General features: G+C 34.0%; 1 protein-coding gene across 1 annotated transcript in view; it reads left to right on the top strand.

The window, feature by feature from the left end:
- ATG5 (autophagy related 5) overlaps positions 1-15,572 on the top strand; it is a 116,518-nt gene that overhangs the window by 14,606 nt on the left and 86,340 nt on the right. Inside the window, exons 3-4 of the mRNA XM_054569776.1 lie at positions 107-234; positions 8,190-8,268. Of these exons, the coding sequence (XP_054425751.1) occupies positions 107-234; positions 8,190-8,268 (207 nt within the window). The remainder of the gene's footprint in view (positions 1-106; positions 235-8,189; positions 8,269-15,572) is intronic.

Below are 15,572 nucleotides of genomic sequence, written 5' to 3'. Positions count from 1 at the left end.
ATAATGCAAAGAACATGGTTGTTTTTCCTTAAAATTCAAAAACCTATTTAGTATGTATATATTTTTAAATAGTAAATAAATATGGTTTTACAAATTTTCATTTCAGTTGCTTTTGCCAAGAGTAAGTTATTTGACGTTGGTAACTGACAAAGTGAAAAAGCACTTTCAGAAGGTTATGAGACAAGAAGACATTAGTGAGATATGGTTTGAATATGAAGGCACACCACTGAAATGGTGAGTGAATTCTTCTGCATTATTAAGCATTGCGTATATGCTAACCTTAAGAAGGTATAGTGCCCTAAAACAATTTTTTAAAAGTTCTGTAAAGAAGCCACTGGTCTAGCTCATATAATACGGTAAATTTTAAACTTTTTTTCTTTATCTTTTTTTTCCAGTAGATTTTAAACTACTGTTAGATTATTTTATTGAAAACATTTCTGACTTCTATTTGGACGCATGGGAGACTGGACAGATTTGTATATTTTCAATAGAATTTTATATAGCATAATAATATATTTGTTTATGGGTTTTTAAAAAATATATATAAAATCCCTTTATGAAAAAACCAGTCTGTGACACTCTTCAATTTTGTTTCTATCTCCAAAATCTTTACAGATTTTTATATACACATGATTACCTTCAATGGCATCTTTCAAACAGACAGCCACATTGAGTTGGTATGGAAGATGGGTATGGGAATGAAGTATGAAGAGTAGAAATAGGTTAACGTTGGACTTGCTCTCTGAATGTGAGAGTATTACAATGAGTTTTAAAAGAGACTTAAATAAGAGGAAGCTAGTAGATGTTTAGTCAGTACAGCTGAATCCAAAGATTATTTAGAAACAAGGAGTGAACTTTTAGAACTCATCTTATGCTGATGAGTAAACATTTTTCATAATGGTTTAGAAATATACAGGATGATATTTTGTATTGAGTTATGGGTCACGTCTCTACCCTTCTGAGGTAGTTCTAGAAAGAGATGACAAGTTTCTTTTTAAATTTTTAAATCAAAACAATGCCGAGTTTCATGATCATATATTAGACTCGACTCTAGCCATCAGGCAAGATAATTAAGTTAGTGTTTTCTGTGTCTATTTTTCAAAAGAACTGGAGGTTTTGGAATGGGAAGGTGGTATCAAAGAAGTGTAAGAGGAGTAAGGATCAGAAGAGTAGTAGGGAAGGAAGGAGGGGAAGGGTGGGAGTGGGTAGCAATTGGACATGGCTGTATTCTTGACAGATCTAACTATATCATAGTTGGATATTGTAATTGTTGATGTATGTGTATTAGTTATAGATTATTGTAAGAATCTGTGCAACCTACACCAGGCTTTGTTATTGGAAAGCAGGGTTTCGTAACAAGAGCCCTATGGACATTTTGACCTGGATAATTCTTGTTGTGGGAGAGCTACCCTGTTTATTGTAGGATTTTTAGCAGCCTCCACCCACTAGCGCCAGTAAACGTTCCTTCTAGTCATGATAGTAAGTGTTTTGTGTGGGGTACAAAACCACCCCCAATTGAGAAAATCTAGAAAAGATGGGAAACCTCAATTTAACTTCATAGTAAACGATTGTTAAGCTATCATCCTTTGGCTGCGATTTTAATCTGTCCTGTGTGGGGGCTGTTTTTTGTATTTGATATGATTTGTATTCTACCTATGATACCAATAAATAATATTTGGACACACGTACCCCTCTTTCTACAGAGTAATATTTTTGACTTACATATACCATGTTCCTACTTTGTCAGTATGTATCCCTTTGAATGTCTTTTATTAACGAGTGAAATTATTTTCCCTTTTAGAGAGCTTATATGGAAGTAATTGTGTTCAGATCTTTCTTCATTTTAGGGGTGTTAACTTTATGCATGATATCACTTGCATAGTTATAATTTGTTACAAGCGCATTGTATTTAATGGCTTTGGATACAACTTTCCTTTAGTATTGTTAGGTACTCCATATATTTAAGGAATGAATAATTTAATAGGCATGAATGTAATCCAGGACCTCTGGGCTAAGTCTTGATCTTCCTCTTTTTGCTCCCAACAACAGTAATTTTCTCCTATGTTAAAAGAATTTTCTTCCTGGAAATAGACTATCAGTATCTACCTGTCATTTAATTAAGCAGTAGGCCTCATAGGATAGGATAATCGTGGAGCAGCTACTATTGAAGCTTTGTAGGACTTGGGCTTTGAGACCATATAAGTACTTAAATAAGTTAAGGAGCAATTATTTGAATAGGATGATAGCATCTTTCTTACACTTGATTCTTTGGAGTTTTAAATAAATTAAAATGAGAAAGGAAATCAAACACCAGTTTAGACAATTCCTTAAAAAAAAAAAGAAGGAAGAAAGCAGGTATTGATACTCCTTTTCACTCTGTAACTCCTTTTCTTATTTGTATTTATTGTTATTATAATTTATTTAAATATCTGTGTGAGATGCCTAAGCTGGGGCTTTGTACCTTAAGTAGTAGCATGTAAAAGATGCTAAGTCAATATTTATTCAAGGAGTGAATTAATCTAAATTAGTCTCTTTTATTGAGAAAACTGAGGCTAAAATAAATAAAATAACTTGTCTAAATAAATAAGTAGGACCAGATTTTGAGAGTCTTAGTTCAGCGCTCTTCCCACCATGCCTGCTGATACTCTATTTGTGAGTTGTTTTCTTCCCCAATTCTGTTTCTTTTCTTTCTATTGCTTATGTTAATTTTCTGTATTAGAATAGAAAAACATTTAAGAGCAGTGTCATACTTGTAATTAATACTTAGTATATTGTTGATTTGTAGAGAAAGTCCAAGGAGGTTTTATCTAATTAGTGCTTTATCTTCTACAATCTTTTGTCTATTTAACTTTTTAAAATTACCTGGGAAATGGAAAGTGCTCATCTAACTCACGTGTAAGGATCTCTTTTTTTTTTTTTTTTTTAGAGTGATGTGAGTTGATTAGTCAGCAGAGGGTGCTCTAACATTGCCTTTTTAAGGAGTGCAGTTTTTTTGTTAACCGTAACACATGTGTTCCAAGTTTATATTTGTTACTTTTATGTTAGACTTATTTTAAGAGAACAGTTGTTGGTCCTTCTAAAGAATACTTTGGGTAGTATACCCTGGTAATTGGTTTAGATCTTAGGCCTTCAGGTACACAACTTAGAAAAGCTGCTTTTTGTCAACTATAAAAGAAGTTATCTCTAATGGGATTTTACTTGTGTAAATTGACTTATTTTCAGGACTTGTTGAAAGTGAGAAGTTGAAACTACTTTTTAATTGAATTAAAAAACCCAAATATTTATTGTTATTTGCACAGACAGTAGAGTGACCCAGAATTTAACACTGTACTATGTGATATCAAAAGTAAATTTTAATAAAATTAAAACTTTAACATCTTAATCATAAATACTGTGCAGGCTCTTTTTTCACTCTAACTTTTTCTAAAGTAAATTTCTAGAATTTTAAAAATTACTCTGTAAACTAGATTTTTGAAATGTGGTTTATTTAGCACTTTTCACATGTAGCAGTCCCTTGGTTACTGATTATTTTGATACTTTTTTGTACATAAGAATAGGCTTAGAAAGATGTAAAACTGCCCTGACTGGTGTGGCTCAGTGGGTTGGGAGTCATCCCACAAACTGAAAGGTATCTGGCTTGATTCCCAGTCAGGACACATGCCTGGGTTGTGGGCCAGGTCCCCAGTTGGAGGCATGCGAGAGGCAACCGATCGAGTTTCTCTCATACATCGATGTTTCTCTTCCTCCCTTTCTCCCTCCCTTCCTCTCTCTCTAAAAATAAATAAAGTCTTTTTTAAAAAAGAGAAAGGTGCAAAACACAGTGCTAGACTATAGTTGTTTGTACCATAGGTGGGTAAGGAAAAACTAATTGAATTATTAAATTATTTGAGTAGCAAACTTATGAATAGGATGCATTTATTTCAGTGAAATGGAGTGGAACAATAGCGTGGAGACAATTCCTTTCAATGTTGGACTTGGCATACTGGTTTGCTGTCTGACTGCCGCTGTTTAGAATGAATACCCTTAGCTGTCCTCAGAGCATATCCATTATTGCTGTGCTGTGTGCCACTTGTACATATATACAGGGTCCAGCACAGATAATGCCCCCTTTTTATTATAAAACCATAAGCATGTAATACTGTAACATAACAATATCACATTCAAGCACACCATATGACATTTTAGGTGAAATGTTGAAATTGCTGTCCATCTTGTGCGAGTTTTTCACGTACCCTACCAACTACACTCAAGTAAGCCTTACTTCTACCTTACCCTGTATTTTAGCACTAACGAAAGGGTAAAAAAGAAACAACATTATGCAAAGAAAAATGAAAATACTCATTTTTAGAATTGAATTTAGAAAAGACTAGAGCAATTTAAGGAAGAGAAAGAAAAGGGACAAAATGTGAAAATAGACATAACACTGAGTATTCTGGTGCAATCAATTTTTTAGAGCAGGAGATTGAACCCTAGCTAGTTGGAGCCTCTTCTGGGATATATTCCAGGTTCAGATCCTCACCACTTCATTTGCTATTAAATTTAAGTTATGTTGGTAGGAGTAACAGCATAACAGCCAAATGGCTACATTATTATTTACTTACAGTTACAGTTTATGTGGTTTCTATGTTGTCGGTTAGGAATCTCCTGACAAAACTCTGTAGAATATCTGTTTAGAGGAGCTGTGCAATTAGTAAGTTTGAAATCTTTTATATAAATCAGATTATATAGTATAAGAGAAATTCAGTATCTTTAATTTTTTCTACTTTTCTTTTAGAGATTTTCTTCCATGTTAATAGGTTCTTTAGAAACAAGCAATCTTAGAACTAGTTAAGATAGTGTATTTCTTTGGAGTTAGTGCCTTTGCATCAAAATCATTCTGACATAAACATCTGCATTGAGCCATATAATATGACAGTAGAAATAAATAAATATTTTACTCCTAAGTTTTTATATTTTTAGAATGCTTTTTTAATATTAATACTTTATATGTATTTAATATGTTTTAGAAACCATAATATTTAAATTTCCACCCTAATCCTTGGTATATATTTGTCATTTTGTAAGTAACTTAGAGCAGTACAAATAAAGAAATAGTGTATAAAAACTTTATTAGAAATTTTAATAAGCATTTAAATAAAACACATTTATATTTTCACTTCATATTTTCCTGGTTTTGAATTTATATACACCTGAAGTGGGCAACATCCTCTGAATGTGACTAACTTGCTCATTCGTTGTTGTACATTCAAGTAGACCTTTCTGTTGAATGACTAAGTGGATAAGAATGTCATATGTCCTTAGAAATATATTATTTATTTATTTTTATTAGTTCCTGAGTTCCATAAAATTTATCTAGTATATCATCTAAAGACTCATAGTCTGAGATTTCACTGAATTGATCAGTGTTACCATTGTCATTAAAATCTAAGGTATTGCTGTCTCTGCAAAAACCTTCTTATTCGTCTAGTAATTGTGTAACATCTCAGTTTACTTCTCTTTCCTATTATAGGTGGAAAATATAACATTTTGAATTTTCAGCTGTATTAATGATAGCTAAAAGCAGACTCCAAAGATGGATTCTGCATCCTTTTAAAAAATTTTTATATTTTTATAATATTTTAGGTGACACAGTAAGAAAATGGAAAAAGGATGCATTATTATATCATCCTTCTAGGCATGTCATTTATCTTCCAAATTCTTACTGTGTTAGTCTTTTTTAGCGTAGTTGGGAGTAATTGCTAAGTAATGATGAAATAATTCCAAGACTGATGAAATAGCGAAATGTTTCAAGACAGAGGGAGAGAATGAGATCACCAAGATCCCATAATATATTATAGATTTATAAGAGGGTCCAGTGGATCCATATGGAAATTACTAGATGGACTGAGTGTTCATCTTTTTTTTTTTTTTTTCTTAATTTGAATGAGTGTTCTCTGTGGCTTTTGGAAGATCTTTTAAGAAAGAATCAAAGTTACAAAGTGTCAAACCTAAAATAAATCTCAGAAAAAAAAATTTGGAACCTGAAATTGGGTCCGTTAGATCTTCACGGTATATGAAGTGTTCACTATTTTGTGACTTTTTGATTTATGCATTCACAACTATTTATAATCTACTTTGTTCAAGATTCTGTGCACTTATAGTCATATTTTTAAATGTTGTGGGTAAAAATAATAATGATTATGAATCTTCTTGTGGTTAACTTGTATTCTGACCCAAGTACTTACTGTTTATTTAAAAAGTTATGTTTTATTTTATATGACATCAGTTGCTTTAGGATAATATTTAACTTTAGAATTTGCATACAGTTTCATTGTGAATGGCAGAGAAAGTGCACAACATTGGATTGTTAGCCATTTTAGGGGATCACTGGTGAATCTATCCAATAGGTCAATTGCTTATTTTGCTAAAGGGATGGTATAATTATTATGCGCGGGACTGTGTAGAATTTGGAAAGCACTATATTCTGTTAGCTTAAACAGCCATATTCTTTCTTAACTTAGTTGTAGACACCTAAGAGGAACAGTCTTTGGAAAAAAAAAGAATAAAAAAGGTCTCTTTTGTAAAGGTACAAGGCATTATGTGGAGTGTATACAATTTAAGAATTCAGAGTGAAGAACCAGAATAGGATAGAATCTGTAACTTGTCTCTAGTGCAGTATTTTTGTTTTTTTAATTGTTTTTATTTTAGGTTTTGATTGAGGCCAGTTTTTTCTGGCATCAGAATATCCTGAAAGGAACCATCCTATTACTATTTACGTAGTCCAGGATTTCCTTCAGTATTCATCTCTATATATGAAAGATTTGCAGTAGATGCTGACTTTCAAACAGAAAGTTTAGAAGTTATTACTAAGAAATACAACCCATGTGACTAAAGCTACCCACTGTTTTGTTTTACTAGCAGGGCATTCATCCCAAATTCATTTTAAGTAAATATATAATCTCTAAAGACTTTTCCACAACTATATTATGTAGACATAAACAAACAAGTAGTATCAGCTAACGATTGAATCTTGGTGAGATAATGTATTGGGTCACTCATTTTGAGGGAAATAAGATGTATTTTCAAATTTTTTAGCTCTTAAATCTAGGGGCAATTCACTAATATATGGGAAACAGTGGGACTGACTACACAACACCAAGCAGTCCTCCCTTTTGCCTTTGTCAGGAGTATAATTTAAGTATGATTTACTGATTAAGCTACTTCAGATTCTTTAAAAGGGTGATTAAAAAAATAAGGTTTGTCCATTGAAATTTGCGAAGTTTGTATTATTTTTCTTATTGCTAAATAATTTGCTTCACTGTGAATAAGGGTTATTTTACAAAACCTTCTCTTATTTAGGTAGTTCAATTTATTTATTTATTTTAGAGAGAAGGGAAGAGAGGGAGAATGAGAAGGAGAAAAACATCGATGTGCGATTGCACATCCAGTGTCATTGGCTGCCTTGCACATGCCCCCTGCTAGGGACTTGTCCCGCAACCCAGGCATGTACCCTGACCAGGAATTGAATCAGCAACCTGGTGTGCGGGATGATGCCCAACCCACTGAGCCATGCCAGTCAGGGCCCAAAATTTACTTATTTATTTATGCAATTTTGGAATTAGGTTGCAAAAGACTAGTCAGTGATTTTAGAAAATTTTGACATATTGTCATATGAGAAAAAGGAGAATGTAGCAGTTTGGAAACGAAAAGCCTAATCTATATTTAGATATGTATGCTAAGTAAAAGACTGGAAATTTATATGCTATAATGTTAATATTATAGTAATAACCACAAAATAGGCAATTGCATGTTCTTTCTGCTGCTCTTTTCAGTTCCTAAAATTTTGTTTTAAAAATTGAAAATATATTTAAATAAGTTTTAAGACACCGATTGGCCAACATAAATACTAGGATGATAATTAGGTAGTGCAGTAGCATAACATAATAGTGCTCATGGCTGATAAAAGATGCCTTAGCACACTCTCTTGATATACATTGAGGAATGAAATGATCAGAAGACAAACCACCTGATGGCCTGAAAATTATACCATATCAGCCCAGGCAAGAAACAGTGTAAAATGTCACCTTTCTGTGATAACGTGGTTCAAGTCCCCTGATACTGATGTTAAAACATGCTGGAAATTTATTTTTGAGTTGTAGTTATAACTTTAAGTATTTATTCTTTCTTAAAATATACTCTTTCATTTTTAGGCATTATCCAATTGGTTTGCTATTTGATCTTCTTGCATCAAGTTCAGCTCTTCCTTGGAACATCACAGTACATTTTAAGGTATAGTTTAAATAGCATTTCCCATTTGTCCCACTCATGGTACTTAGTAAATAGACTTAGGATAGAATATTTTTTAAGTGCTCTTTATTGCTTTTCCTATGGCACTTATTAATTGCTAAGTTGCCATTAGTGTTTATCTATAAAATACCTTTCCATTTCTTCCTAACGCTTGGCAGAACCATTTAAACATTTAATGTATAAATACCTATTCTTGTTGGAGCCAAACACCCTTTAAAATTTATAATATTTTGGGATATTTACATTCATTTAAAAAAAATCTCAAAAATTGGAAGGAAAAAGTCCTCATTGTAGATGTGGGCATGGGAGTAGGGAAAGAAAAAAACTTAAAACTGGGTAACTATAAGGCCTCCTTGATTGAATTAAGAGAAGGGTAAGGACATAGAAGTCTAAAGAATTAATCTAATTCTGTTTTGAGAAATATTAATTCCTCTAGTTTTAAAGAGACCAGACTAGATTTATTGTAATCTCATTTTGGCTCTTTTATAAAGTGCTGGTCCCTCTTTCCTCCTAACAACCCTAATTCTCCATCTTCATCTACCCCCAACCCTTCCAGAACTCAAAAACACCCCTGCAGGATTGAACCGCCTCCATTATTTGATTAGTAGGCACTAATTCTGAAATGGCAGTGGATAATGGGAAGGAAGCATGTTGAGTTTGAAAATTCATTTAGGTGTTTGATTTGCTTTCCCATAAGGGACACATTCAAAGTTGCTGTCCAAAGGAGGCTATCTCATTCTTTTTAAGATGTTTTCCTTCCTGTCTTCTGAAATTGAATTCATGAGTCATTGGAATTTATTTCTCTTTTATTTGCACTAATGTGCTTTGCATAGTACCATGTTACCAAAGAATTTAATTGCCACAGAACCATACAGAATGACGACATGGTTCTCATATACATGAGTTTTGTTTTCCATGGTACCATGCAAAGTGAAACTCACGTCTATGTACAGAACAAATAAACTTTATTATGCTTGAATGATAAAGCTATTCCTAGCATAGTGAGTAGAAGTCCCGTATTTCCTAACAAGTCATGCCCACTATGCCAAAAATAATGTCAGTGGTGTGTGTGTGTGTATGTATGTGTAGAATACACTCTAAAAGACTTTGAAATTTATGTTAAAATATATCATGGCTACTTGTTTATTCATTCATTCAATGAATATTGAGAGTCTGCTGTGTGCCCTCCAGGACTGTTCCAGGAGCTTGGTATGTATGAGTGAATGGTACAGAGACACTCAGACATTTCATGGTACCTGCCTGGCACTGCATACTAAGCCCTATGTAATTATTGATTGAATGATAGGAATCATTGGTTGCAGTAATGATAGGAAAGGCTCAGAATTGTTAGGATTGGTATAGTATAATGCTTCTGAAAGGGTATTGCGAACCCATGGCAGTTTCCAAAATCCCGTCAAGGTATTCATGAGGTCAAATCTATTTCCTTAATAATATTAAAATGTTGTTTGACCTTTCCACTGTGTTTTCATTCATACGGATCAGTAAAAGTGTTACTGGGTAAAACTGTTGGCACCTTAGCACAAAGCAAGGCAGTACACAAACCACTAGTATTCTCCACTGCCACACACTGACTGTTCTGGCTGAAGCAGTACAAATTATTAACTATTATTAATCTTGACTTTTAAGTACATTTTTTAAAAGTCTTCTGTGTGCTGAAATAGGAAGTATACATAAAACTTTCACTGTATGCCAAATATTACGGTTGTTCTAAGGAAAAGCACTTGGCCCTTATTTGAGTTGCAAGCTGAACAAGCCACTTTTTCATGAAACACCAATTTTTATTTAAAAGAGTGACTGATAGACAAATGGTGGTTATTTAGACTTGGGTATTTATCAGACAGTTTCTTGACAATAAACAAAATGAGCCTCGCATTGCCAGTAAAATAACGGGTAGTATTTGTTGCCAGTCACAAAATTTGAACTTTCAAGTGAAAATTAGAATTTTGGAAAACTTGTATCTGCTACCATGAGCTTGACAGTTTTATTATTCTTAAAAGAGTTTTTTGATGAGATTTGTGGTCTGAGGTAGTGTCCCTTGTTCTGAGTACATTTCATAGTCTTCCCCTGTGATTCTGGTACCTGTACTTCCCAGTTCTAAATATTGGTGGCTGTTTTATAGTATCTGTCAGTAGTGTGTGATATTAGTTATCTCTTGCTGTGTGACAGATCACCACACAAGTAGCAGCTTAAGACAACAAACATTAAGACAGAAACTGTGCGTCAGGCTTGCCTGGATCTTGTGCTTAGCATCTCACAACACTACAGGGTGTTGGCTGGGCTACTTTCTTGCCTGGAGATTTGAGGATCTGTTTCCAAGCTCACTCAGGTAGCTGGCAGAATTCATTGTGATTGTAGGAATGAGGGACAGATCTTGCTGACTGTCAGTTAGAGGCTGCACTCAGCACCTAAAGGCTGCTTACAGTTCCTTGCCATGTGGACTTTCTAACATTTCAGCTTATTTCATGGGTCAACAAAAAGAGCCTCTAGAGTTAGTCTGTTAGCAAGACTGGAGTTTTATATAATGTGAGCAAGACTGGAGTTTTATATAATGTGAGTTAGTCACAGAAGTAATATATGACTTTTACCACATTCTTTTGGTGAATGCAAGTTGCAGGTCCTGCCCACAATCTAGGAGGCAGAGATTATGGATAGTCACATGTACTTAGAGTTTTATGAAATATGGTTTGTTTAGTCATTAATTTATTCATCAAATATTTGTTGAGGTTAATGTCTACTTTCAGCTATGAGAGAGTAACTGGATTGGATTTTTTTCCAGCCATAAACAGCTGTAAGACTGGACAAAATATATGCAGTAGAACCTTTTCAGGTACTGGACATTAGGGAGAAATAGAACAAACAAGCTGAACCCCACATCCAGCCCAGTTGTACTGCAGGGCAGTTCCTGTGTCATGGGGAGGCGGATTCAACCAGAGCCTGGAAATTCTATTGAGCTAAGGATGTGGAGATGGGGTTCTGAACTGCTGAAGCCACTAGAACTTGCTAAACAGGGTACTGCAGAGGGATCAGATGTATAAGTGTGAGTTGCCCAAGGGTACTTGGCTGAGAGCAGGGCTACACATGCATAAGTGATACTCCTCAAGGACTAGTACTGAGTACATGTTAGGGGATTAAGAGTGGACAAATCCCATGATTCCTGCACATGTTGGATCCCAGCCCATCCACAGGAGAGAGAGAGAGTTAACATATTGGGAATTTATCTGAGACACCAGAACGGGCAAGTTGTAGGAGTAAGGAGCATACTTCAGAGCAGTGTTCAGAGCAATGGGATTTAAGATCTGGCCCACTGGCTGTTTTTGTATGGCCTGTGATCTAAGGATGGTTTTTATCCTTTTTAATGGCTGAAAAAAATCAAAAGAAAAATAATATTTTGTGACACATGAGAATTATATGGACTATAAATTCTAGTGACCATAAGTATAAGTTGTATAAAGTTCAGCCATCCATGCTAAATTGTATATATATTGCTTTTGGGCTACAACTGCAGAGTTGAACACTTAGTATAGACACTCTGTGTCCCACATGTCTAGTACAGTTACTGTCTAGCCCTTTACTGAAAAAGTTGGCCAACTCCTATTATAGAATAAAGGTTGCTCAGGATCTTCGCTAAGATAGTCTAAAATTAAGCCTTTTAGGATCATGGAGAGGCACCAGGCACAATAAAACTCAACAAGAAAGACAGTATTCACAATATCTATCACATAATCAACTATTACTAGAATGTAAATAAGCAGGAAAACTTGAACCATATCAGGAGGAAGAAATGCTGCTGATAGAAACTGACCCTGAGATAACCCACATTTGGAATTAGCAAAAAATGAATTAAAGCAACTGTTAAAAACTCAATGACTTAAAATACGATCACAAAATTGTAGAACTGAAAAGAACGATATCTGAAATGAAAAATTCACTTGATGGGCTTACCAGTGAATTAGAGATGGCACAGGAAAGGCTCTGTGAACTTGAAGACAGATCCATAGAAATGATCTAATGTGAAGAACTGAGAGAAGAAAATGGAGGGGTAGGGTGGGAGGGACATGGTCCCAGTGACCTTTAGGATAATATCAAGCAGTCTATATACGTACATGTAATTGGAGTCCTAGAAGGAGAAAAAAGAGAATGAGCAAAAAAAATATTATTAAGAAACAATGATTAGACTCATGTTTCTTGGTTTCAAAGCTACAGTAAACAAAACTGTGTGATACTGGCATAACAGTAGACATACAGATTAAGAATATAGGTAAGAGTCCAGATAACAACACATATATTTATGGGCAGTTGACTTTTTTTGTGTGTGTATGGGTGTCAAGACAGTTTAGTGAGGAGAACAGTTTTTTTAAAAGATGGTGCTAGGCCAAGTTGGATATCCCCATGTAAGAGAATGAAATTGACTCATACAGAAAAATAAGTAGGAATGAATCAGAGACCTAAATGTCAGCACTAAAGTTAAAGACAATAGGAATAAACTTTGTAGGCAGTGATTTCTCCAAAGAAGGAATTTATAATTCACCAATGAAACTAGACAAGTTTTACTTTGTGAGAAAATTGTTTTAAAGTAGAAATCTCTATTATTTATACATTATGGGGCTATTCATATCTGTTACTTCTTATGTCAGTTTTAGGAAGTTGCATTTTCATTGCATTTATCCATTTCTCAAACTTAGACATGAAGTTATTCATAACATTTCCTACTATCCTTTAATTGGTGGTAGGATCTGTAGCAATATCCCATTTTTCATTCCTGGTATCAGTAAAAAATGGGATTTAAGTAGATATTTCTCCAAAGAAGACACAGAAATGACCAGTAGGCACATGAAAAGATGCTCAGCATCATTAGTCATTAGGAAAATGCAAAGAGTGACTCCAGTAAGTTACTCTTACACACCTACTAAGATGGCTATAATCAAAAAGTTGGACAATTGGTATGGACTAATTGGTACTCTCCTATTACATGTTACTATGGGGAATGTAATGATGCAGCCACTTTGAAGAACAGTCTGGCAGTTCTTCAAATGATTAAACATAGACTTGCCATATGACCCACTAATTGTACTCATAGTTATATACCCAAGGGAATTGAAAACATGTCCATCTCAAACAGGTACATGATGTTCAGAGTGACATTAGTCATAATAGCCAAAAAGTGGAAGCAACTCAAATGTTCAGTAACTGATGAATATATAAATAAAATGTGTATTCATACAATGAATACAAATATAATTTGATCATGAAAAGGAATGAAGCACTGATACGTGTCATAGTATAGATGAACCGTGAAACATTATGCTGAGAGAAAGAAAGCAGACACAAAATGCTGCATATTATATGATCTATATATGAAATGTTCAGAATATGCAAATCTGGAGAAACAAAGTATATTTATGGTTTCCAGGGCTGGAGAGAGGGTAGAATGGGAGCGAATGCTTACAGAAAATAGTTTTCTAGAGTGAAGAAAGCATGTCATTAGATAGCGATGGTTGCACAACATTGTAAATATATTAAAAACCACTGAATTATACTCTTTAAAATGGTGAATTTTAGGTGAACTGTATATGAAATATATCTCAATTATAAAATAATGGTTACTAATTTTCCAAATTTGGGAGAAGAAAGTCTGTGTGTGTCAAAGAAGCTCAGCAAATCCCAAACAAGTAAATATATAAAAACTAGCCAGCCTGAGAACTGGAAGGTTACCTGTTCGATTCCTGCCTGGGGCACATGCCTGGTCTGTGGGCCAGGTCTCTGGTTGGGGGCATGCAAGAGGCAACCAGTGGATGTTTCTCTCCCTCTCAATCTCCCTCCTTTCCCTTCTCTCTAAAAATAAATAATAAATACATAAATACATAAATAAAAACTACACCCAGATACATCATAATTAAACTGCTGAGAACTAGTTTTAAAAAGAACATTTTGAAAGCATCCACCAAAAAAAAAAAGACCTAAGAGAACAGTATGGTAAATGATGGCTGGCTTCTCATCAAACAGTGGGGATCAAAAGACAATGGAATGATATCTTAAAGGACTGAAAGAAACTACAAATAGGAATGAAGAGCAATGGTAAATATTGAAAAGGTTATCCTCTGTTAACTTTAAAAGAGAAGTGACTTTAAAACAAGAATAATACAGTTTTAAGGAAGGGTTTATAATGTTGGTATCAATAAAATATAGGACCACAATTGTCTAAAGGATAGGGCCGCTAAATAGTTAGCCATGGGTCAGAGGAGAAATCACAAGTGGAATTTTAAAATATTTCAAACTAAATGATAATAGAAACACAACATACTAAAGTTTGTTGTGTTGTGACTCACTAAAAGATGCTTAGAGGGAATTTAAAACTTTCTGTAGTAGGAAAACACATGGGATATTGCTACAGATCCTACAGCCACTAAAAGGATAGTAGGAGATTATGAACAACTTTATACCAGCAAGTTTGAGAAATGGACAACTTCAATGAAAATACAATTTACTAAGACTGACATAAGAAGTAGCAGATATAGATAGTCCCATAACATATAAAGAGGGTGAATTTCTAATTAAAAACAACTTTATCACAACATAAAATTTCTTGTCTAGTTTCATTGGTGAATTACAATTTTTAAGGAATAAATAATATCAATCTTTGCAGACTTTTTTCAGTAAATAGGATATTTTCCAACTTGCTTTACGGGTCAGAATAACTATGTTACCAAAATCTGTTAAAGATGTAAAAAGAAAAAAAAATTGCTGACCAGTATCCCTCATGAATATAGATGCCAACACTCTCAAGAGAATACTAGCAAATCAAGTCCAACAATATATAAAAGGACAATACACCATGGCCATGTTGAGATTGTCCCAGGAATATAGAGTAATTCAACTTTTCAAATTCAGTGATGTGATTCAGCACATCGACAGGAAAAAAATAGAAAAATTATATGATCAGATTAAATAGATGCAGAAAAAGCTTTTGACAAAATTCAGTACCCATTTGTTATGAAAACATTTTAGCAAGCTTTTGAATAGAAGGGAATTTCCTCAATTTGATACAGAGTAAATATGAAAAGCCTTCAGCTGAAAATCACAGTAAATGATACTTTAATGAATGTTTTATTCTAAGATTGGGAAAAAGGCAAAGATGTGTTACCCCACCACTTGCAGTTTTGCTCTACTGTAAAATATGTATTCCTAAAAGGGACTGTGCTGTTAAAAACAATCACAGGCCTTACGGGGAAAATGTGTTAGGAGCAAAAAACCCCAAAACTTCTTTA

This window comes from Pteronotus mesoamericanus, unplaced genomic scaffold, assembly GCF_021234165.1.
Source record: "Pteronotus mesoamericanus isolate MK-2021 breed Mesoamerican mustached bat unplaced genomic scaffold, CSHL_Meso_final contig_20, whole genome shotgun sequence".
NCBI classification, from domain to species: Eukaryota; Metazoa; Chordata; class Mammalia; order Chiroptera; family Mormoopidae; genus Pteronotus; species Pteronotus mesoamericanus.
This window is presented reverse-complemented; position numbering and strand designations above follow the sequence as displayed.